The following is a 24,285-nucleotide window of genomic DNA, read 5'->3' on the forward strand; positions in this document are numbered from 1 at the left end:
AGAGTCTTAATTTTTTTAATGTTCAGGCTTAACCTCTGGGCAGATTCTGATTTGTCGATAAAATGGTACGCTTTAACTATATGTAGGACAAGAAATCTTACGGAGATAACATAATAGGAAAAACACCATTAATAAATTAATTTCTTGCTGTCAGTTACCATAAATCAGTTTTATATAAACCTACTGTTCACTGCTTGCAGTTTATTCGTTTAATTTTTCTATTCTATCAAGTTCCGTAATTATGTCTTGCTGGATGTGACTAAGTTTGCAACGCTGAAGTAACAAAACTAATGTTAAACGATGAATGGTTTTAGGAAAACTCTGTTTGAGTAATTGAGTAATGGTTGCAAAGGAGTTACGTAATGCAATATAACTTCAATTGCTGCATTATGGGGAAAAAGTTGATGAATCATAAGGGTTGAGAAAGAACAAACACGTTTTTGTTCCATAATCTCTCTTTGATAGATCGGTTTTCATGCCTTACATCCAATTTCCATTCCAGAGCTCCAATGAAAGCTACTATGGTAAATTGTTCTTTGGCCTTGAGCCTCGTCCCATTCTTTTAAATATACATCACCAAAAAATAAATCCATGACCCGGCCCTCCTAATTTCCATCCCCAACAAGGACAATGAAACAGTCACTGCCTTGACCATTGCTATTTTTCATCAAAGTCTCTGAATACATCGAATCAATTACCACCCCTCGCATTAGAGCAAAACTGTAATCAAAGTCATAAACAACAATGTGACTGTGACCAGAGTAAATTCTCTTGTTATGACCCCTCTGTGGCTTTCCAAACCAAGGAGGGTAATTCAGCTGATCCAACACCTTTCATCTGTGTTCCAACTGTGGGGCTAGCCCCACTTGGTTCCATTCTCATTTGTTAAATTATAGCCAAAGCACCTCGAACAATGCAATTTCCTCGACATCACAAAGGCTGTCTACATTCACTCTTAGCGTAGCCACTCAACTGTGTTTGGTTCTTTCATCTCTAGACTACATTATGACAATACTTTCCTGACAACATCCCATTCTTCATCAGCTTCAGCTCATCCAAAATTCTGTTGTCCATATTCTAGCCATCGCCCAATTCCACTTGCTCAAAGTCACACACACTGTGTCTGTGTAAGAGGCCGGTGTAGCCCACCACGTCTGCTGATGATTTACTTAATACAGATCTCATTCCACTTCTCTCTTCTCATCCTGTCCCAATACCTTTTTCTTCCTCACGTAAATATCAAGGCTCCTCTTAAAATCATACATCCTATCTGTTTTAACTAATCTTATGTGATACAAGTTCCACACTGTGTTAATACATTTCTCCTAAATTCTTTATTTGATAATTAAATATCTATATTTGTGTCTCCTGCTTCTGGACTGAAGCAAAGTGGAAATAGCTCTCCACATAGACGCATTGCAATTTAAATTTTTCCTGATCATGGCATTCTTTTAATTGAGGTAAAATCCTTGTAATCCAGTGCTTCAATGCTCTTTTTGTAGTAAGGAAGCCAGAACTGCAAGTAGCATTCCGACTGAGGTTAAAGTTTATATAAACTTAGTATCACTTCCTTGATTGTGCATTCCATTATCTATAAATTAATCCCAGCACTTTGTTTGCATTCTATAGCCACTTCGACTTGTGTTGCTCCTTTTAGTGATTTATGCACGAGTATCCCCAACTCTTTGCTTCTTTATCGCACTCACATTCTAAAGAATATATGACCTTAATTATTCCTCTTGCCAAAACTGCCCATCTCACACATATATGAACTTATTTTACTATTTACCCACCTGCTTTACAAACTTGTTCATATCTAATAATAATTGCTTATTGTCATAAGTAGGCTTCAATGAAGTTACTGTGAAAAGCCCCAAGTCGCCACATTCCGACGCCTGTTTGGGGAGGCCAGTATGGGAATTGAACCCGCGCTTCTGCCTTGTTCTGCATTACAAGCCAGCTGTTTAGCCCACTGTTCTAAACCAGCCCCTGGATATTTTCTAAATCGGGTCTTTGATGCAGTCATCATTATAATTAGCCATGTCCATCAATCTGGTAACATGTGTAAATTTTGACATCATACTTCCACTGTGTGCTCAATTAATTTATGTATATACAAAATAATGGTCCCAGCATGGATATCTGAGGGACACACTTGACATTTTCTAAAAGTCTGAAAAACTCTGTGAATGCTGCACCCAATGTCTATGTATTTACATTGTATTTATCGTATGTTCTATGTTTTCATGCATGAAGCTGTCTGCCTGGACTGTACGCAGACCAATATTTTTCACTGTACCTTGGTACACATGAAATATATCCAAGTCTAATCTGTAGCATTATTCCTTTCTCCACACACATCCACCCACAAAACAGGTTACATGGAAATATCTGGGGATCAGACATTCATAAAATTACTTCAGGTTCACTCTTATACCTCAAGGCGCCACCTGCCCTCCTTCTGCACTGTAAATTCTATGATTCCATGACACCACCTGAACTCAAATGAATTACCTTATAAACATGCTAACCTATACACTAACAGAAAAAAAAATTAGAGATTACAATGGTCCCACTACTAAACCATTGCAAACTTACGGTTATTTTCCAAATGTGTTTTGTAAATATCCTCTGGTACTTTAGGCTCCATAATATCCAGCTGGGGAGAAAACAGATGTTTCTTATATCTTATTGCATAATTGAAAATGTGAATAGATTGTAGTTTCTCTGTATTAATAGTTAAATTTAGAGTACCTCCCCACTACTATTTCCTTTGTTCATTGAATAAGTTTCACCTTGCCTTTCCCGATCTTTAACCTCTACAAGTTCTTTAACCCCCAAAATATGTTTGGTCTCTGGTGCATCCTCTCTTTTTATTCCAGTTGGCAACCCTGCCTTCAGTACATAGGGTTCCTGCTCAGATTCTCTTTCCATATCTTTCCATCTCTACCGAATACCCTTTAAGGCCTCTATAAAATCCACCTCTCTTACCTAACTTATCTTTGGTTCAGGGGCGATTTTTTCTGATGCTCCTGTGAAATACATCGCAGCACTTATGTAAAAATAGGACTTATTGTTGACATGTGTACCAATAAAACAGGGGGATACCATAGCTTAGCATTGCCAATCAATTGGGCCTCAGGCCTAACACTTTTCTTGATTGGAAATGCCCACCAAGCAGCTTCTGATTGAAGAATAGTGTGCCAGAGATAGACAAAAATGTAGAGGATAAAGCAGCCGTATAGTGCCATTAATATAAATACTGGATTCCAATGTAGAAATACCAATTCTCAGATTCCAAACAGACTAAAGTTACATCGTAGGAGCAGGTAAGGACATAATTTCCACAAATTCTGCATAAAGGTAGTTAATTGATGAATCCAATGATCTAAATGTAACTGACTACAATGACAACTCAAAAACTTGTTCTTTTTAAATTTAGAGTACCCAATTATTTATTTTTCCCAATTAAGGGGTAATTTAGCATGGCCAATCCACCTAACGTGTACATCTTTGGGTTGTGGGGGTAAAACCCACGCAGACACGGGGAGAATGTGTAAACTCCACACGGTGACCCAGGGCCGGGATTCGAACCCGGGTCTTCAGCGGTGCAGTCCCTGTGCTAACCACTGCGCCATGTGCGGCCCCTTGAGTACTCAAACTTAACTATGTTTCAAACTGGAAGAAGTTAGAAATATAACAAGTACAGGTGCAGGGAAAGAAGGGAGAAAAGAACAGAAAGGGACGGTCTGCGAGACCCGCTAAGTAATGCCAGCATTTTCGGTTTTTATTCCACATTATCAGCGTTTGCAGCTTTTTCCTTTCTATGATCAAGAGGCAGTGCTAATGGGAATAGCAGAATCATTATCAACAGCTGCTGCCCAAAATAACAGGGGCCGAGGTTGTGATCTGAAATTGTTGAGTCATTGAATCAGGAGTTCCATAAAATGCCTAACTGAATGATGAAGTGATGCTCCTCAAGCTTATGTTGCGCCTCATCTAAACAGCATAGGGATCCAAAACAGAATGGGAGTGGGGCAAGGAATTTAAATGACAGGTGAAATGAATGAAATGAAAATCGCTTATTGTCACAAGTAGGCTTCAAATGAAGTTACTGTGAAAAGCCCCGAGTTGCCACATTCCAGCACCTGTTCGGGGAGGCTGGTACGGGAATTGAACCGTGCTGCTGGCCTGCCTTGGTCTGCTTTAAAAGCCAGCTCTTTAGCCCCGTGCTAAACCAGCCCCAGTTTAGTGACTAGAGGATCGGGGTCACACCTGCAGACTGAATGGAGTTGCTCTGGAACGTGGTCAGGCAATATGCTTGGTCTCAAGTGTAAACAAAACCACATTAGGAATGGGCAATAAATGCTGACCAAACCAGTGACACTCTCATCCTGCAAATGAATAAAACATAACGAGCAGCAAATACTGTATAAAATAGGATGTGCTGCTTGAGGAGAGGGCTATTTGGGGTAATTTAGGAGTGGATCAGGGTTTTGAGAGAGAAATGGCTTCTTGAAAATGCAACGGAAAAGGGGAGGAAAATATATGGTTCTTTGAGTGGCAGAAATGGCAGAGAATGATCCTTTGAATATGAAAGCTTGTGAGGTGGAAGGTTATGGACAAGAGGACCCCCACCATGGCTCTGAGGAAGGCATGGGGTGAAAACAGAAATGTGGGAAATGGAATGGACCAGATTAAGTGTTGTCAAACACTATGGAGATGAATCCCTGGTTGAGAGTCTTTCCACAAAACAGGGAGGAAGTGCAGTCAAAGCAATGCTTGGTTTATAGTGGATATTGGTTGATAGCCCAGGCGCAGAAATGAAGGCAGAGAAATCAAGGAAGAGCATAGAGTTGAAACATTAAATCCCTGTTTGTCTCTCCACAGATGCTGTCTGATCGGAGTATTTCCAATATTTTCTGTTATTATTTCAGATTTCCAGCACCCTCCGTGTTTTGTTTTTGTATTCGGGACATATGCCATCTGGTTTCGTTCAGTGATGCTGAGCTCTATTACATTGAGACATCTGATCTCAAGCGGTTATTTCTTCAGTGTAACTAGACTGATAATTGTAAGGAGGGCAATTGCAACCTTCCATTTTTATACACAATCTCTGTTGATATTCATTGATTCTCAAATGGTACTAGCAAATTCCTAAGTAAATGTTACCTGTATATCAGTCAGTGTTGGCATATCACAGCATTGACAGAGGTCTTTGGCATACATGGTACTGATAATCATTAGTACAGATTTAGAAGTTTGATTTCTTTCCTCAGTAATAGCACTTAACTGCCTGCAATGTTTCTGAAGCTTGGCCTTAAAAGACTTGCCAGTTTATCTTACCTCCAATTAAGGAATGCTCATATTTATCCTCTGGCATCACTGGCTGCCAGTACAGTTCTATAATGACCAGAATATCCTGCCAATCATTCCAGTGCATTTTTTTGTCTCTTTAAAATATCTTCTCACTTTATCCAAATAACCCCTAAGCTCAGCAGCTACCACTAGCTCCTATTAATTTAATATGTCTCAGTGTTGAGTACATACACTAAAGTTGTTTTGACCTCAAAAACAAAACAGTAAATATAAAACATGCTTCTGAAAGTCTTTTTCTGCCAATCTGTAGAATCCATATTGAACAAATATTTTCCATAATCCAACCAAGTATTTCACATTTGTTTAAGTTCAACAAAACGCTAATTGGAGCCACTGCAGAAAACACTACTTTTTGGCTGCAACTACTCTCAAGCAGATGCATTTGCTAAATTAAACTATGGCTTACCTCTCTTGCAAGGGCCAAGAAGTTGCTGTTCAATTGAACATTTGACATTATCTCTGTCAAATCTTCATAATCCTCCACATCCTCGTTTAGCTCCAAGAATACGCCATGGCGACCCAACATAAATGCTACCTGCTTCTGAATTACACTGTAAATTGAGTAACAATATTAAACAATGATTGCACCAAACAAGAGTTTATAGGAGCTTGCCATTTGATGAGCATTAGTAAATGTGGGGTATGGTTCCGCAGGCTCATCTGCCCTACAGTACTTAAGTTTGAAAGTACACATGGTTGGTAGGCTATGCCATATCACCCAATCAGCCCAAACCCATTTCCAGTCTGCACATAAAGGAGTGACTAGTTTATCAAGAAGTGGTTGATCTCAATTTGGAGAGGTGGTGACGGAGTGATAGTGTCACTGCACTACTGACCGAGAGACCAAGGGTTCAAATCCCACCGTAGCAGTTGGTGGAAATTCCATTAAAATTCTGGAATTAAAAGTTTAATGATGACCACGAGACTATTGTCGATTTTTGTAAAAAAAAATTCACCAATGTCCTTTAGGGAAGGAAATTATTTAAATGTTCTTTAGGAAAGGAAATTATTTAAATTATTTAATCTATAATCTTTATTAGTGTCACAAGTACACCACACTGAAGTTACTGTGAAAATCCCCTAGTTGCCATCCCCAGTCGCCTGTTCAGGTACACCGAGGGAGAATTCAGAATGTCCACCTGGTATGGCCTACATGTCATTCCAGGCCCAAAGCAATGTGGTGGACTCTAAAATGGCCTAGCAAGGCACTCTGCTATAAAAAAAAATCAATAAAGAAATGAAACCAAATGGACCACCTGTCATTGACCTAGACACTGGAAATGACAATGGCAAACCAGTTGATCCTGGAAAGTCTTCCTTACAATCTTGGCGCCTTGTGCCAAAATTATGAGAGATGTCTCACAGACTTGTCAAGCACCCACCAATGCAGCACACACTATTGTGCTGAAACGTCAGTCTTGGAACCGATAATTTAAGTGAGAGCACTACAATCTAAGTCAAGGTGCCGCCGTTGATTAATTACTGTACTTTAACGACGTACTCTTTTTGGCACTTTAAACGATTGAGTAGTGAATTGGGGAAGAACGGTCGAGCAGTAAGAAACTTATTAAGCTGACTGCAAGCACAGTATGATCAAGCCTTGTTTCCAGTTTTCAGCTTCAGTCACAGTGCTATTTACTGCAATACATTTTGAGTCAACTCATAGGTAGATTGAATTCCATTGATAACCCTGCAAGTTAAACCAGTTAAACAGGGGGCAGCAACAAATTGATTAATAATTGCAGAAGTCAGCAATTACAAGCTTGGGGACACTTCTTGTGCCACTAAATATCATTCTATAATGTAAACTGCAAAAGAACATTCAATGTACAAATTGGATTTTTTTTGTTGCAAACAAGATTATATACCCTTCTTAAACTTGCCAATTTTGGAGTAAAATATTTTCTTTGTCTCTCTGCTCTAAATGTTCTGAGTAAAAAAGGATGCTCTGAATGTCAAAAAGCAAGAGATCAGAGGGCTCTAGGTCTGGCTCACAATCTATGCTGTCAACCAATTTCAGTTGGGATAATAGTTCAACTGATTGCAGTATTCAATTATAGTCTAGGTGACAAAATGCATGGGCAAGGTATTTTAACGCAAAAAAAATAGCTCAGAAAAAATGTTATTTAAAAATGAATAGAATATAAATTAATTTGGTGGACTAACAATTACTGTGTAAAAAGTGCAACTTCCTAGATTTTAAGACAACTCTTCTCACTAGAGACATTACATGCCACATTTTAACGATTAATCAATGCACATTGATTTAAAATCAGTACATACACATCTTTACAGGAAGTAAAAATATCTTCTACTAGTTCCATGTCATTTAACATCAGTGCAAGACGCAGAGCCTCAGGGTAGCGATTGAATTTACGGAAAATACTAAGAGCACATCGAAGCAAAGCAGAATTTTCTGGTTCAGGAACATAACTGACACAGCTGAAAAAGAAAAAAAAAATATTTGAAGTAAAAGTTTAAAACAATATGCAAAATCATAGAATCACTACAGTGCAGGAAGTGGTCATTTGGTCCATCAAGTGAGTCTACATCATCTCTTCCCCCCACCCCCTCCCCCATCCCAATCCCAATAAGCCCACCTTCCCTTTTTGGACACTAAGGGGCAGTCTAGCATGGCCAATCTACCTACCCTGCACATCTTTGGACTGTGGAGGGAAACCGGAGCACCTGAAGGAAACCCACACAGGGAGAATGTGCAAACTCCACAGTCACCCAAGGCCGGATTTGAACCTGGGTCCCTGGCGCTGTGAGGCAGCAATGCTAATCACAGTGCCACCCTAGAATGGTGGCAAAGAATGCACCTTTAAAACTTAAATAAATTGTTTGATGTATAAAACAAATAACGATGACATGCAATACAATGAAATAGAACAAAAAAAAAAAATCAGTAGAATCTAATTGTAATGTTCACAATCTTTACTAGGTTGAACTAAGGTTTAGTAATGCAACTTTTATGGCATCAATTCCTCATACACCAAATTTCTACTCTGGAACAGAGCTGTGCATGGACATGAAGCTAAATTGTTGAACCATAAAGCAGATAAAACTTGACTTAGAATTTCATAGACACATATACGATACGGAGCAAGTCAAGATGAGGTGCAAACTTCAAGGGAAATGGGCAAGCAGGTCGGGTATAATGAGACCAGAGTCTGTTAGCAACGAGTCCCCAAATTTCAAGTCACATATTTGATTTATACAGTTCTTTGATTGATACTAGAGTTAAGTAACCAATTTTAAGGCAATTTGGGAAGCAGAGTCGTTAACTTGGTTGGGCACAGGTGTTTCTTGAAATTCAGGCTGAGAAGCAGGAAGGTGCGCCTGGAATGGTGCGCCATTGAGGGGTTGCAGCATATCCACTGGTTGAATGGCATAATTAGTGACAATTTAGACACAATTTCCATTATAAACCTGAACATAGGAATCTATAATGTAAAGATTGACTGGAATGACAATAATTAGAGGATATTATTTGAAAATTTAACACAACATATAATATTGGGAATTCTTCATCTAACAGAAGCAATTGAGTCAAAAGTTGAAACCGTACTACGCATATTGAACAAACTCAAGGAGCACCTAAAGCTATACACAAGGTTAATTTTCAACTAATATAATAATTCATGTTACAACAGCTGCAGAAAGATGTTTCAACACACCTTGTTAAATATAAGCAGACTTTAGAATACGCGTTTTCATCAATATAATCTTCCAGCATATTGAGATGTTCAATCTCCATGAGGAGGTCACATGCCTCATGCTCAGCATTGTGAGCCATATTATAGGGAACTACCTCTTTTACCAGAGTGAGTAGTACTTCATGTTGAGCTTTATCATTCTCGTCTACCTCCTGCCATTCTTTCGCAACCTCACCTGCCAGATGCCTAGAAAAGAAAAATAATTTGAAGATACCAAAAACTCAAACAAACCACTTGATTGCAGTTAGTTATAATGATTATAAATCCATTTTTAAAAACTTAAAATTAGAACATGAAAAATAGACTTTTTACTGATGAAAAGCATACTCACATCAAATCTGACAACTGAGCAGAGAACAAAAAAGGGAAATGCTAAATGGCATGCACAGCCATTCGTTGTACTTCACCTGGACAAGTTTATTATGTTACATGCTACATCTTTTTCATGGCCCAGGAGACTTCATGCCTGCGGGCTGGATAATCCTCTCGGGATGGAAATAAATGCTGGCCTAGCCAGCGACACCCACATCTCATAAATTAATTTTTAAATATCTGATATTCTACATTAATAGCATGGATGCAAGGAATACCAACCATCAGAAACAGAGATAGATTTTAAAAAACGAAAGCAACAAAATAATACGTGAAAGAAGAAATAAGGATAGGGACATTGATGAAGCCAAAAGTGAAAGCAGCAATATAAAAACTGAACTCTAGTATTGAAGAGTAAGTTTACTCCAGTTCCTATAATTTTTTGGTATTTGTTACAGCATAATTTCCAACTATCTGTTTACTTTCAGATGTAAGACTGTGATAGTTCATGGTTGAATCAGTAAACATAATGCAGCTTTGTCCCATCAAGAACAATTTTATACTAAATAAATTTATCATAGGTTACACTGCTAGTAGGCAGTTTACATAACTTCACCATCAAAACTACCTGCTTTGTTCCAAATGATCCATCTCAGTTGTATAGGTTTAAAATAAATTGGCATTTGTTATCCTTGCATAGCCGGATTCATACAAATTATAATCTTGAACACCACCATACACAAGCAAATCACCTGGCCCATTTAGTTTGTATCTGTGTTTTTCACAAGTCAGTTAGTTTACTTCTGCCAACTCGCCATATTGTTTAATATTCATCTTTTTCAAGTAATTATGAATACACCTTTCATAATAATTTATGTCTTCTGGCAAACAATTCCATACAATAACCTCAACATGAAAAATAACAAATATAAAATAGTAACAAGTTATTTTGTTAAAACAGACCTGACATATTCATGCCCCCATGAAGCCAGTTCTTCCTGAGATCCTTGAAGTCTATATTTCAGACATTCCCGGTCCCCGCTCATTGTCATGGCTAAGACTGACACGATGTCAGCACAAAACCTCTGTAAGAAAAATATTACTTCTACTTTAATGAACATTCTCACTTTCCGTTTGTAATTCACACTTAAACTGGTTCCTTAAACAATATAGATGATTTGTTAGGTTTTGTCAACTTTCAGAACAGGTGCAGCTCTGCATTGAATAGTTACCATTTCAGTATCTCTCCCCTAGCTCAGCTGGTGAAAAGTTATCAGTTAAAATATACAGTTCAGAAAGCCCTAGGATCAATATTGTTTCAGACAGTGAGTAGATTTCACCTGGTGCAAGAATGTGGGGAGAATAAGTCAGGGTTAAGAGCTCTGATCTAGCTATTCTATAAATGGAACAATATGACGAGGGTCTGACTCCTGTACCATGAGACTGTCCACTGCCAATTAGACTACCAACAATGATTGGCCAGGTTTTGACTAAATGGCATTCTACGCACCTAAAGACAAAAGTACAGTGTTTGTGAAATAATATCAGGCAGCGAGTGTACATCTTGGGAAAGTGGTAGTAGAGGGGTGAGGGTTGAGGGCAGAGGAACAAAAAGGAAGAAAACATCTTCAGAATATTAAAAACTTTACCAGTGGACTCGGGATTTTGTACTATTTCTAATTTTCTATGAAAAAGGAAATTGAATTAACCATAAAACCATAAACCAAAAAATGCTCTATGCAAGCTCTTTGATCACACTTCTGTAGTGCTTCCCAACATGAGATTTACACATAAATAGCAAAGTCACATCTAAAGGACTTTAAATCTAAAAATCAACAATGTTTTAGCACAATAGTGAAGCTTGCTGGTCATTGTTCAGCAAGTATGATAGTGGTCTGTTTTATAACAAAGCCAGAATACAATATATTATCCTTCAACTGTGTTTATTTAAGCTGCTTGATACATTGAGAGACGTACAGTATTTAATTGTCATTTGGTCAATTACTTTGAAGTTTGGAACAGTTTTAGACTGTTCAAAAGCTGAGATCAGAAACATCCAGCATTTTAAGATTGTTTTGTAAATGCAAAACATCCATTTTGAAGCACATTATATACTAATGATCCATTGGATGTTCATGGCAAATCTCAAGCTGCGTTACAAAATACATTTTTCGACAAGGCAAAGTCATAGATTCATAATTTACAGCACAACTGTCAATGCACACAAGTATAAAGCCCAGAAGGTCATTATTTTGCAAATCATGTCTGTGTTTGCTCTTTCCTGGAGCAATCCACATTCCTCCTATTACCCTGCTCCCTCCTCATAGCCTTGAAGCTTCCTGTGCTTCAAATATTTATCCACTTTTACCTTGATAAATGCAACACCCCCTAACTTAGCCAATGCATCAGAGGCTTGCTTAATTCAACTAACTGTCCTTAATGCCAAGAATTTCTTGTAACCTCTTATTTTCTCCATGACCCACCCCCAACCAGAAGGTACAGTCTTTTCAAATATCAAATTTCTTTATAAAACTATTAAATTCCCTGCATCCAAGTGGAAATAATTATTGAGTTTCAAAGATCTGCCTCTAACAACTTCCTGACCTCAGCTTTGTACCCTCTCTCTGGCTTTCTATAATGCGACATCCAGAACCACAGACACCATTCTAACTGGCCTAACCGGTATTTGGCATGAAATAATCAGGGGAAAATCTGATTCGCATTAAGTTGTTTCACTTAAAAGCCGCACTTTTCAGAAAACTACAATGTTAGGTTACTGTACCTCAAATTCTCCATTTTGAAAATCAAATTTCTATTGGCCTTTATTCCTTTTGCTACTTGCATTCCCACATTATGCAACTGATGAATTGCTGTTCATCCACACCCTCACATCTGCTGCTTGCCTGTTTATTTTACTCACCGCTCAATGCTGTTCCGAAGTGTTCACAGTGCTTACTGATCTTCTACCGTATCTATACCCAAGTTTAATATAATTTTTTTTTTTTAATTTTGAGTACCCAGTTCATTTTTTTTCCAATTAAGAGGCAATTTAGCGTGGCCAATCCACCTAGCTTGCACATATTTTGGGTTGTAGGGGCGAAACCCACGCAAACATGGAGAGAATGTGCAAACTCCACACGGACAGTGACCCAGAGCTGGGATCGAACCTGGGACCTCAGCTCCGTGAGGCCGCAGTGCTAACCCACTGCACCACCATGCTGTACCCAAGAGCACCAGCATTGGCTTCTGGAGTCCCAACTTCCAATCCCTCTCTTTCAAGTTCATTAACTAATTCACTATCCATGCTGCTGCATTTCCTCTTTTGGCATGTGCCTGAATTCTCTAGAAGTTTTTTGTGAGACTGTCCCTTCTGAAAGTTAATAAACGTTATACATATTGCATTCTATTCATCTTCCTAGGGGAGCACATCTCCAAAAATCCTGGTCCACCCACGTCGATGCTACCAGCAAGAAAGCACAACAGCGCCTATACTTCCTCAGGAAACTAAGGAAATGTGGCATGTCCACATTAACCCTTACCAACTTTTACAGATGCACCATAGAAAGCATCCTATCCGGCTGCATCACAGCCTGGTATGGCAACTGCTCGGCCCAGGACCGCAAGAAACTTCAGAGAGTCATGAACACTGCCCAGTCCATCACATAAACCTGCCTCCCATCCATTGGCTCCATCTACACCTCCCGCTGCCTGGGGAAAGAGTGCAGCAAAATTAAAGACCCCTCCCATCCGGCTTATTCACTCTTCCAACTTCTTCCATCAGGTAGGAGATACAGAAGTCTGAGAACACGCATGAACAGACTCAAAAACAGCTTCTTCCCCGCTGTTACCAGACTCCTAAATGACCCTCTTATGGACTGACCTCATTAACACTACACCCTGTATGCTTCATCCGATGCCGGTGCTTATGTAGTTACATTGTATACCTTGTGTTGCCCTATTATGTATTTTCTTTTATTCCTTTTTCTTCCCATGTACTTAATGATCTGTTGAGCTACACACAGAAAAATACTTTTCGCTGTACCTCAATAAACAAATCCAATCCAATCCTTTGCAATTAGCCAAACTTTTCAAAATACTTCTTTGCCTTGAACAAAGTAAATCATACTGACTTTCCTTGAATAACCCATCCATTTCTGGAGGCTTCTAAATTTTATCTCCAACTATAGATTAAGATAAAAACAAAAAATGCTGGAAATGCAACAGTTTGGCAGCCTCTGTAGAAAGAGACAGTTAACATTTCAGGTCTGCCACCTTTCACCTGAGACATTAACTATGGTTTCACGCTCCACAGATGCTGCCGGACCTGCTGAGTTTTTCCAGCAATTTCAGTTTCTATTTCCGATTTCCAGCATCTAATATTTTGCTTTTGTAGTTTTCTACACTTTTCTAAGAGCTTGTCATAACTTGCAGGCCGTGCTGTTCTACCGTCACCTTGTTTCCATAATACTCCCTCAAGAAACACTGATAAAGGGCAGCACGGTGGCCTAGTGGTTAGCACAGCTGCCTCACGGCGCTGAGGTCCCAGGTTCGATCCCGGCTCTGGGTCACTGTCCGTGTGGAGTTTGCACATTCTCCCCGTGTCTGCGTGGGTTTCGCCCCCACAACCCAAAAATGTGCAGAGTAGGTGGATTGGCCATGCTAAATTGCCCCCTAAAAATTGGAAAAAAATAATTGGGTAATCTAAGAAACACTGATAGACTGACTATCAACAGTTTCAACAACTTACTGTGCAAGAAACATGAAAAAGCATGGGCATAGCCTTTATTTTTTCCAACCTCTTAACAGTCTAGGATAGGGACCTGTCCCTTTAGAGCAATAAGTCTAATTTTGGCCGTTAGTAAAAGATCAGTCCTATTTCACAAAGCCAAACAAAAGTTAAACTATCAAGTGTGCAGCAGCTCGAGTTCCAGGTTATAATCTGGCTGAGTTTAAAAGTTAACGGTAATACTGGTTAGACATGAATGCAAAAAAAATGAATGGTTGAGAATTTAGACATGGAATTTAAATTAGTTTTGAAAAATATGTAAACTTTTATATCATCATAAAGGTTCAGGAATAATTAAGCTAAATTAATGTGAAATATTGAAAACGGAGTTGACAAACTATGACATCTGAAACATGAATAACTCCAGTTGCTGACAGACCTGTTGTGTTTTGCGACAGTTTCAGGTTATGCTATTACACTTGAAGATTTATTCCTAGCTCTTGAAATAATAGGGAAAGCATTTCCAGGGTATAGGAGCATGGGGAGAAATAAGAGGCCATTACAAGATGTGACCTGTTAGCATCAGGAATAAGGATAGTATTTGGCACAAAAATCTTACAAAACCAGAAAGTGCTGAACCAGCAAAATTATTTGTGGTGAAAGTCTTTGGATGGGCTAACTGGCCCCAGAGTATAGAGAACAGGTTAGCTGAATTCACTTACTCATTTTAAAAATCAGGAAATCGGGGGTCACGTGATGGGAGCACAGGAATAGGGTGTTTCCATGGGTTCTGGTGCTACTCATTCTTTAATCCCCTAATTTATCAATGTCCACAACCCATACTTACCTAATCAGAGGGTGAAAACTCAATGTCTCCGGAAGATTTTTGGCTAAGCTTGGTAACAAAATGCCAAGAAATCTTGAGAATAGTCGACAAAAGAGAGTAATCAGAAGCAACTGGGGTGGAGCTGTCTCAAAGTGGCAACTTACTCCTCGAATGGGCTCTTGATCCAGCACTCCTGAAGACATTACAGCTGATAATTGCTAATACTATTGGGGTCATTGGTGATACACGCGGCTTGTTAGCACAGAATATCATTGCTCATGCTATAGAACTACAGAATACCGGCAAAAGGCTTGATGAAGTGGAGTAGAGAATCTTTACTGTTGAAAATGTAACTTCCTCGGTTGAGCAATTCTTGGAAATGGAGCTACATGGTACGTCAGAATTCCGGAATGATCTGGAAAACCAAGGCCGGAGAAATAACGTCTGGGTTGCCAGTTTACCAGAAACTGGGGGTAAACTCCCAGTTAAATTCTTAGCTACCACGTTCTCTTAACCTGGATATGAAAGCTGGGTATATTAAGTTAGAACGGGCACATCACATCCTGTCTTTGAGGCCCAGTAGTAATCAGCATCCCTGGTCCATAATTATGCGTTTTCATATCTTTGGAGTTCAAAAAAGAGTATTGGAAGCAGCAAGACAGAATGGGGCCTTGCTCTATGATAAAGCAACGGTCTCTTTTTACCAAGATTTCTTGGCAGCGATACAATGGAGGTGGAAGGCCTTTGATGGTTAGAAACTAGATGAAGGCTATCGGACCGCAATACACTCTGCTGTATCCTGCTTCACTTGAAGTTTTATCCGACAACTCTCCAAAGACATTTGACTATCCGGCTATAGCCATGGCTTTTGTGAACTCCATGGAAAACAATAATTTGGAGTAATAATCTGCAGTTCACTGTAAATTCTGGACTCTATATCCTGTCATTATAATTCCTTCCTGATTCGGTGTTGCTGATCGGGATGATTTAGTCACTGAGCATTACAATGAGTGTTTTATCCTTAAGAGTGCCAGGGTCTGTCATTTACCTTGAATAGAAAACACCCCTCAGCATGTTCTTTCTAGTTAAGAAATGCACTGTGCAGGTTGTTATTGTACAAGACCTCTGTGATAGATATCCACTTTCTTTTCTTCTTATCCATGCATTTATAATGGTAGTATATACTTGATGGTCTCCTTTGCTTTAATCACGATTAATGAGTGGCACCACTGCTGGGTAGTGAGTGCTTAAGTCTTAATGGGAGAGGTTAGAAAGAGCATTCGATACTCATCCTTATTATGGTGCACCTTACCTCCTCTTTTTTGAGAGGAAAGATACCTAGATGTAATGATGGAAAGTCTGTAGGTATAATCCTACAGGTCCTCACATTTGGCGCGAAATACCCCCTTAACTCACGACTTCACGTACTTTATTTTATAACAATTATTTTGAGGTTAAAGAATCGTTAACTGGTTCCTGCAAAGGCAGGTCTCATTCCTATAAAAATAATATGTGCGTCAATGGCGCTTCTGGTACAATTGGTAATTGGTAGGGTTTATGCTTTGGTGCACGCCTGAGCAAGGTGCAAAACTCTCTGGCTTGTAAGAATTTTTTCTCGTTGTGTAAATATCTGCTACTCACTTTGGCTGGATAAGCAATGGCAGTAGCTACTTTAAAACTTTGCTCCTCGAATGTGCGGTGAGTACACCATCTTATTAAAAGAAAAAAAATTATCTTTCCTTAAAAAGGAAAAAGTTGACAGAGCTTTATTACAAGAAATTTATTCAGATAACCAGGATCACCTAAGACTGAAGAGGGACTGGGTGGGACAGGTGTTTTTTGCCTCATTCTTAACTAGTAGCAGAGGGATTGCAGTGTTAGTCAATAACAATGTACCTTTTAAAATAGAGGACTGTATGAAAGATAAGGGAGGCAGGTATTTGATTACCATGGGGCTGTTGTATGGGGAAATATCTTGATGATGGATGTCTAAGGTCACCCAAATTATTCTCCTGATTTGGTTATTAAAGTCTATGGACTTTGCTAAATTATCAACTAACTCATTTATTGGTGGGGACTTAACGGTCATCTTAACCCTTTGGTGGACCAAGTCCCCGTAGCTAAGAATCCCTCCACCAAGAAGACAAAGGCCTTAGCATCGGTTTGCGAGGAGGTTGGATATTTAGATATATTGAGAATGCTGCAACCCAGAGGTAAAGAGTTCACTTTCTTCTCTGCTCCCCACCAATGCCATATTAGGGTGGACTATTTTTCACGCCAAAAATAATCCTATCCTCAGTGACCTCCTGGGTCTATGGGTAGTATTGTGATTTCTGACCACACCCCGGTCTTCCTGGAATTTTTATTCAAGGGGACTCAATCCCAATCTAGATCTTGGAGATCTGACGTGTTTTTGCTCATAACTTTATCTCGTACTTTAAGGCTGAATTTGATCTCTTCTACTCAAAACAATTCTCTCTCTAATGCAAGCCCTTCAATCCAGTGGGATTAAACAAGGATTATGAGGGTTTTGTAATTTGCATACGGCCAACAAAAGGTGTAAAATGCTGCAGCAAGAGCATCAGTTGGAGGTAAAATTGGCTGAAGCAGAATGGGAATATGGCAGTAATCCTAGCTATTTGATGCTGAATAAAATTAATGCAACTTGAGCGGCACTTGACTTAACATGTTGAGTATAACATTTTCTAGACAACAGCTTTTCTTACTAGGAAAACAGCAGATTCTGGGGCTATTTCCTCCTTGTTAGACTCCAAGGGTACTTGGTTAATTAAGACGCAAGATGTTATGCCCAAAGCTTAGAGGGTTCTGGCAGGGTTTTGCTAAGGCAATGTCCATGGTACTCAAAACACGGGTGGTGCCAAGTCCAGAGGTGACGATCTTTGGAGTGTCGGAAGAGCTGGGCGTTCAGGGGGCGAAACAGGCCGACATCTTGGCCTTTGCCTCCCTGGTAGCCTGGAGACGGATCTTATATGTGGAGGGACTTGAACCCCCGAGTGTAGAGACCTGGGTTTCTCAGTCTTGAGAAAATAAAGTTCGCCTTAAGAGGGTCAATGGTAGGGTTCACCCGGAGGTGGGGAGGGTGGGGGGCAGATTGTTCTTTCATGGTTGGGGTGTGTGAAGATTGGGATGGGGGAGGGGGGGGTGATGTTTATTGTACCATGTTCATGGCATTGTCACTATTATAAAAACTTGCAAATACCCAAATAAAAATATTTTTACAAAGACGCAAGATGTTAACACGGCATTTAAATACTTTTTGTGCCGACTTACATAAAGCAGACCAGTCTGCAGATGCAGTGACACAAAGCATTTCTTCTTCTCCTTCAAACTCTCCATAATTTCTGATGGCAAAAGATTGATCTTGAATGCTCCAATTTCTAGGGGAAAGGGGGCGCTTCAATCTGGTAATGTCCTTGTGCCCGATAGTTTTGGGTGTGAACTTTATAAGGAATTTAAAGACTTGCTGACAGATCCTTTGATTGGTTATGTACAAGTACACCAGCGCCTATACTTCCTCAAGAGATTATGAAAATTTGGCATGATCACAGCACTCTTACCAATTTCTATATATGTACCATAGAAAGCATCCTATCTGGCTGAATCACAGCTTGGTATGTCAACTGTGAGGCCCAAGACCACAAGAAACTAGAGAGTCGTGAACACAGCACTGTCCATCACACGAGCCCGCCTCCCACTCGGTCTACACCTCCCGCTGCTTTCGGAAAGCGGACAGTATAATCAAAGACCCCTCCCACCCTGGTTATTCTCTCTTTCAACCTCTTCCATCAGGCAGAAGATGCAAAAGTTTGAGAACACGCACCAATAGATTCAAGAACAGCTTCTTCCCCACTGATGCCAGACTCCCGAATGGCCCTCTTAGGGTCTGAACTGACCTTATGGACTGAACTCATGTTTCTATGTATCTTCTCTACAATTGTCCGCAATAGCTATTGAACCCCTAACTAAGGCAATTAGACATGATCCTTAAGTAACTGGGCTACTCACTGGAGGAAAGCAGCATAACATTATGCTATATGAGCATGAAATGTTGCTATTTGTATCTAAACTGGATGTTTCTGTCCCCGCTTTTATTGATGTGGTGGCAGATTTTGCCTTTTCTTGGGTTACAAAAATGTAACCAAGTCTGAGGCTATGCCTCAGGGAAGGCTGAGAAGGAGACCCCCTCCTTTTGCTCATTTCCAATTTAGATGGTTCCCTTCAGGGTTTACTTATTTGGGTATTTTTGTTACCCCTTTTTCAAACATTTGTTTGGGGCAACCTCCATCTCCATCCTCCCCAGTACTTGCATCCATCAAGCGGGACCTGCAATTTTGGTCCTCCTTGCCAACATCATGGTTGGGTAGGATAGCACTGATTAAGATGAATGCGCTGCCTAGTTTATTATATCCTTTATAGATGCTGCCAATCCTGCTTTCTGCGACGATCCTAAAGGAAATTAATGGGTGTTCAGTTCTTTTATATGGAAAAAAAAAGATACTTTGCTTGCAACTAGCCAAACTGCAGTTTCCCAATTCAGTCTGTGCACTCCTTAGAGGCCCTGTTGTTTCTCAGGGATTTCAAGGCTGTGTCGGTCAAATGTGAAAATCCTATAAACATAGTCCATGAACTGGAAGGGAGATTTAAATTAACTTCTGCTCTCTCCCCTATTTATGGCAATCTAGATTTTCCACAAGGTCTTGTGAACCATGAATTTGATATCTGGTGGGATAGAGGTCACTGTACCCTGTGTGATATGTTTAGTGGTGCATACTTGTTATCTTTTGGGCAACTATGTCAACAACCCAATATCCCAACTCAGATACTTTATCTTCAATAAGGCATCTTTGCATTTTGATGTTAATGTCTCCCAGGTATAAAAATCCTGATATCCACAAAACCTAAGCAATTACTGGCAGTTTTATGACACTTTGTGTACTGGCTCTTGTGTGAATATACTAGAGACTCTGTGACCGTAGGGGAAAAAAAAACTTGCAGTGATAATAGATGAGAAGGCCTGGGATAATATATGGGAAAATACGAACAAAATCTCAAGCCTGTAATAGAACGAAGGTGGCTCAGTTCAAATATTACACCATCTGCCTATCACGTCAAGTTTAAGACGCAGGTTTGACCCTACCATATATTCATTGTGCTAAAAGTGCAAATTCATCAAAGGAGACTACACACATTGGTTTGGTCCACCTACTTAAAGAATTTGGGAAAATATTGGATACGGCCTTAGAATTTAATCCTTTTTTCTTAATTACGGGGCTCCCAGATAGAAAGTTAATTGACACTAATGAAAAAAGGCTGTGTAATATCCTAACAGTTGCAGCACGGAAGAATACCCTCTACTCCTGGACCAGTGATAAATCTATTTCAGTTCAGAATTGGCATAAAATTATCATAGAATTTACAGTTCAGGACGCCATTCAGCCAATCGAGTCGGCACCGGCCCTTGGAAAGAGCACCCTACTTAAGCCCACGCCTCCACCCTATCCCTGTAAACCAGTAACCTCACCTGACCTTTGGACACTAAGGGGCAATTTAGCATGGCCAATCCATCAAACTCGAATAAAATGTATTTTTAAAAATCAGGAAATCACTGACACATTAATAATTTCATAGGTGATTATTAATACAAGACATACTTTCAATCATTTAAAGCAGTTTTGAAAACCAGACCTCGACTAAACATGTTTAGCAATGCTACCATAGTTCTCAAAAGATTAAGTTGTATTTGAAAAAATACTGAATATTTTATTCTAAAATTTCAACGATTACATCATGACAGGATAATGTCAACACATACAAACTTGTGACATTTAAGCGCAACACTCAAGTCATGGAAATATCCTACTCAATTATTTAATCAAAAGATGAGACGGGATATTCATTATTGCACAAAAAGTTACCTTATTTTCCCCTGACGGCATCTTTTCATAGATTTCTTTAAGTTTGTCATAATGTGGTCGAAGGAACTTAAGTGGCTTAGGGACAGATGTCATGGAGGTGGTGGATGAACGAATCTGTCTCCTGAGTTCTTCAAGAGCAGCCCGATAAAGTTGTGTGTCTGATTCCTAGAAGGAGGTTAAATTACCCAGATTTAGAAGCATGAGGGATGTAACAAATGCTCTTATTGAACTATTATTTACAGTTCCACTCAAGTGAATTTCAATCTCAAGTTGCAACGTTTACAGAATGATAAAGCATCAGAGAAAATATATCGGAATCTGTATAGGAGCCAGGGTACCTAGAAACATTTAAGACAATGACATAGGAATACATTTAAGAGGGCTACTTGGTGAATTTTATTTTGAAAATTTAATCCAAAAATTTTTTTAAAATCAAAAACACAAGAATACTACAGGTCTTTGCATACTTGTCTGAAACATTATTCAAAACCTTACCATCTGGGATACAAATAGAGAAAATGGACACACAATTCACTGTTAGGGAACAAATCTCACAAAGGAAGCCAAGGACGCAAATGCAAAAGGGACTTACACTCAGCCGTTCCACGAGCATCTCTAGCTCTTCCTGTAACTGCTTATCTTCATCGGACTGAAAAGAAATGAAATCAAAGATGAATATTTGGTTAGCAAATGCTTTCATGGGTTCAAGGCAACAGGTTATCTATTAATTATGATGCGTTAGATTAATTTTAAAGAAGCATCATATCGTTTATAAATTACACAGGAAGAAGTAATTTCATATCGAATCTTCTTATTGTTTACAGTGTATCTATTCTGATAAGAGACACATTCTAAATGGTATCAAATTAAAATGAGATAGTGACATTTTATTCTATTTCACAAGAGCTGGTATTTAAAATAAATGTTGCAATGTGGTGCAAGCTCTTGGTTCCAAGCTGATTAGTAATATTGTATTTACACTGTACAATTGAAATCCAATCATGAACTGCCAAATTGCAATATTTTAAATAAGGTTTAAGTTATTCCTTGTTTACTAGATCTTTTCCATTCCCACACCTTTCTCCCTAAAATTTTTAAACTCATTTAAAAAATATATTGTTTCAAAGTTCTCAAGGCTGTCCTCTTTGATGTTACTTTAACCCCTATCCTTCTGCTTTTTCACTCCGCTTGATGGTCACCTAGACATCGGGCTTTCTTTAGTGCATCTTATGCAAAGTAATATTACTTGTCAGATTTTGTGCAGGAGGTGGGAATGAAGGTTCTGGTCTGTTCTCTCGTATGGCCTCAACCATGGATTGCATATCAGTGACTTGCATTTTGGACCAGCCCGAAAACCGGAGGGCCTTTGCAAAACACCAGTGGTCCGCAGAAGACTGCTGCACTATCAGAACCTTTAATAATTTTAAAAGCCACTCGATTATATCTGATATTCTTTCCTCTACAGAGGGGCATGGTTGTGGTGTTGGTCATCAACACAGTGGCCATCAGTTCAAATCCATAGCAAGATACAAATTGAGTTCAATAAATATAAGATGCTATAAATACTCAACTGATTCACCCTCACCTGGTCGTCTTGGAAAGTAGGTTAATAGAATACCTACAGTGCAGACGGTCATTTGGCTCATTAGGTCTGCTCCAACCCTCCGAATAAGCACCCTACCCAAGCCCACTCTCCCACCAAACATCCTCAACCCCACCCAATATGTGTCTCTGGACACTAAAGGGCAATTTTGTTTTAGCATGGCCAATCCACATAACCTGCATATCTATGGACTATGGAAGGAAGCCAGAACACCTGGAGGAAACCCACAGTCACCCAAGCCCAGAACTGAACCTGGGTCTCTGGCGCTGAGGCAGCAGTGCTAACTAATGTGCTTGGGTTCCGCACTGCTTTCAAAAATATTGTTAAAGTGATGGCAAAGTGAGATTATATTAGCACATTGATACCAATACACAAAACCCACATGTCAACGAATGTGATTTGTCCCAGCCAACAGTTATTCATCTTATTTAAACAAAGATGCTCCATGCCAACTCTGCATAAGGCACTTTAATGAAATATTCTAGTGAAACAGATTTAATAATTTTGTGGAAACAAAACACTGTTGTATAAACATATAACTATTAGACGAGAAGGAAAAAGCCCTCATGAAATACCTATTCAAACATTTACATACTGCTCTGCATTTCAAATTAATATCCTATCACACACTTTATCGTCGCCTTGATCGGGCTGCAGTTTGCACATTCATTAGAGTTGGAACAGTATACACTACATTTAAGATTTCTTGGAAAAAGGTCATTGTACAGCACTAGAAATAAGGCATGGCAATTTGAAAGCCGGCCGGTTTTACGCCTGGAAAGGTCAGTGGGGCAACAAGAGGTAAAGCCGATGAAACACTCCCACACCTTATCCATCCATCACCTTCAGCAATTCTGCTTGGCGAGAGACAAGTTGCGAGACATTTAAACTCTTTGGAGAAATGTTACGGCCGGTGTGGGACGTTAGCCCTGAATCAACTGGGACCCATTCCGGGTGCAAACCGCTAACTCAGGTGGTCTGAGACCAAGTTCGTCCAGGAAACGCTCAAGGAAGCCCGGTGTGCGTGGGGAGGCCGAGGCCGGCTCCTCAGCCGCCCAGGAGGTTGCTGGAGCGGATGGAGGGTGTGAAGGGAGATTGTCTAGGTGCTGGCGGAGGCAGGCAGGGAGGGAGAAGGCCTGGGCCTGACTGAGTGACTCTGCAGGAACCGGCTTGTGCGCTGGCGGTGACAGCGCTGAACCCGGGCCGCCGGGAAGCGACATTACCAACTCCTGCTCCTTGTCCTCGTTCTCCTTCTTGTCCTTCTCCTTGCCCCCCGCCGCCGTTTTCTCGTCGCTTTTCCGCGTCGGCGGCGGCTGCTGTCCTTTCTTCGAGTCCTCCATGACCGCGCGCAGCTCCCACACCCGCGGAATGCCGGGAAGGGAAGCCACGCCCCCTCCCCACGGTGACGTCACCGAGGTACGGCGGCCCTGCTGGCTGCAGACCGCGTTTTCAAAGCAGCCAACTTTCAGCCCCCTGTCTAACTGCAATAAGAAGTCTTACAACACCAGGTTAAAGTGATTCACCTGAGGAAGGAGCTGTGCTCTGAAAGCTCGGGCGAAATTCTCCCCCCCCCCACGACGGGTGGGAGAATAGCGGGAGGGCCTTCCAGACTTTTTTGACGCCCTCCCGCTATTCTCCCGCCCCCCCGCCGAAATCCCGACACGAATCGCTGCCGCCGTTTTTTTTACGGCCGGCAGCGATTCTCAGCTGTTAGAAGGGCCGAAGTCCCAGCCCTTTACGACCTTTTTACGAACGGCAAACACACCTGGTCCTGCCGTTCGTAA

General features: G+C 40.2%; 1 protein-coding gene across 2 annotated transcripts in view; it reads right to left on the bottom strand.

Annotated features, from left to right (window-relative positions):
* Nucleotides 1-23,921, bottom strand: part of psmd2 (proteasome 26S subunit, non-ATPase 2) — a 54,380-nt gene extending 30,459 nt beyond the window's left edge. The window contains exons 1-8 of one of the 2 annotated variants that reach the window (XM_038815261.1): nucleotides 23,725-23,921; nucleotides 21,491-21,547; nucleotides 20,899-21,063; nucleotides 10,374-10,495; nucleotides 9,060-9,284; nucleotides 7,663-7,821; nucleotides 5,786-5,930; nucleotides 2,599-2,659 (exon numbers count right to left, since the gene is read on the bottom strand). In XM_038815261.1, the coding sequence (XP_038671189.1) occupies nucleotides 2,599-2,659; nucleotides 5,786-5,930; nucleotides 7,663-7,821; nucleotides 9,060-9,284; nucleotides 10,374-10,495; nucleotides 20,899-21,063; nucleotides 21,491-21,547; nucleotides 23,725-23,841 (1,051 nt within the window). In that variant the 5' untranslated portion in view covers nucleotides 23,842-23,921. Of the gene's footprint in view, nucleotides 1-2,598; nucleotides 2,660-5,785; nucleotides 5,931-7,662; nucleotides 7,822-9,059; nucleotides 9,285-10,373; nucleotides 10,496-11,870; nucleotides 11,879-20,898; nucleotides 21,064-21,490; nucleotides 21,548-23,724 lie in introns of those variants that run through there. The other variant, XM_038815262.1, reaches the window with a different exon arrangement.
* Nucleotides 23,922-24,285: the final 364 nt, after the last annotated feature.

This window comes from Scyliorhinus canicula, chromosome 13 (assembly GCF_902713615.1).
Source record: "Scyliorhinus canicula chromosome 13, sScyCan1.1, whole genome shotgun sequence".
Lineage (NCBI taxonomy): Eukaryota > Metazoa > Chordata > Chondrichthyes > Carcharhiniformes > Scyliorhinidae > Scyliorhinus > Scyliorhinus canicula.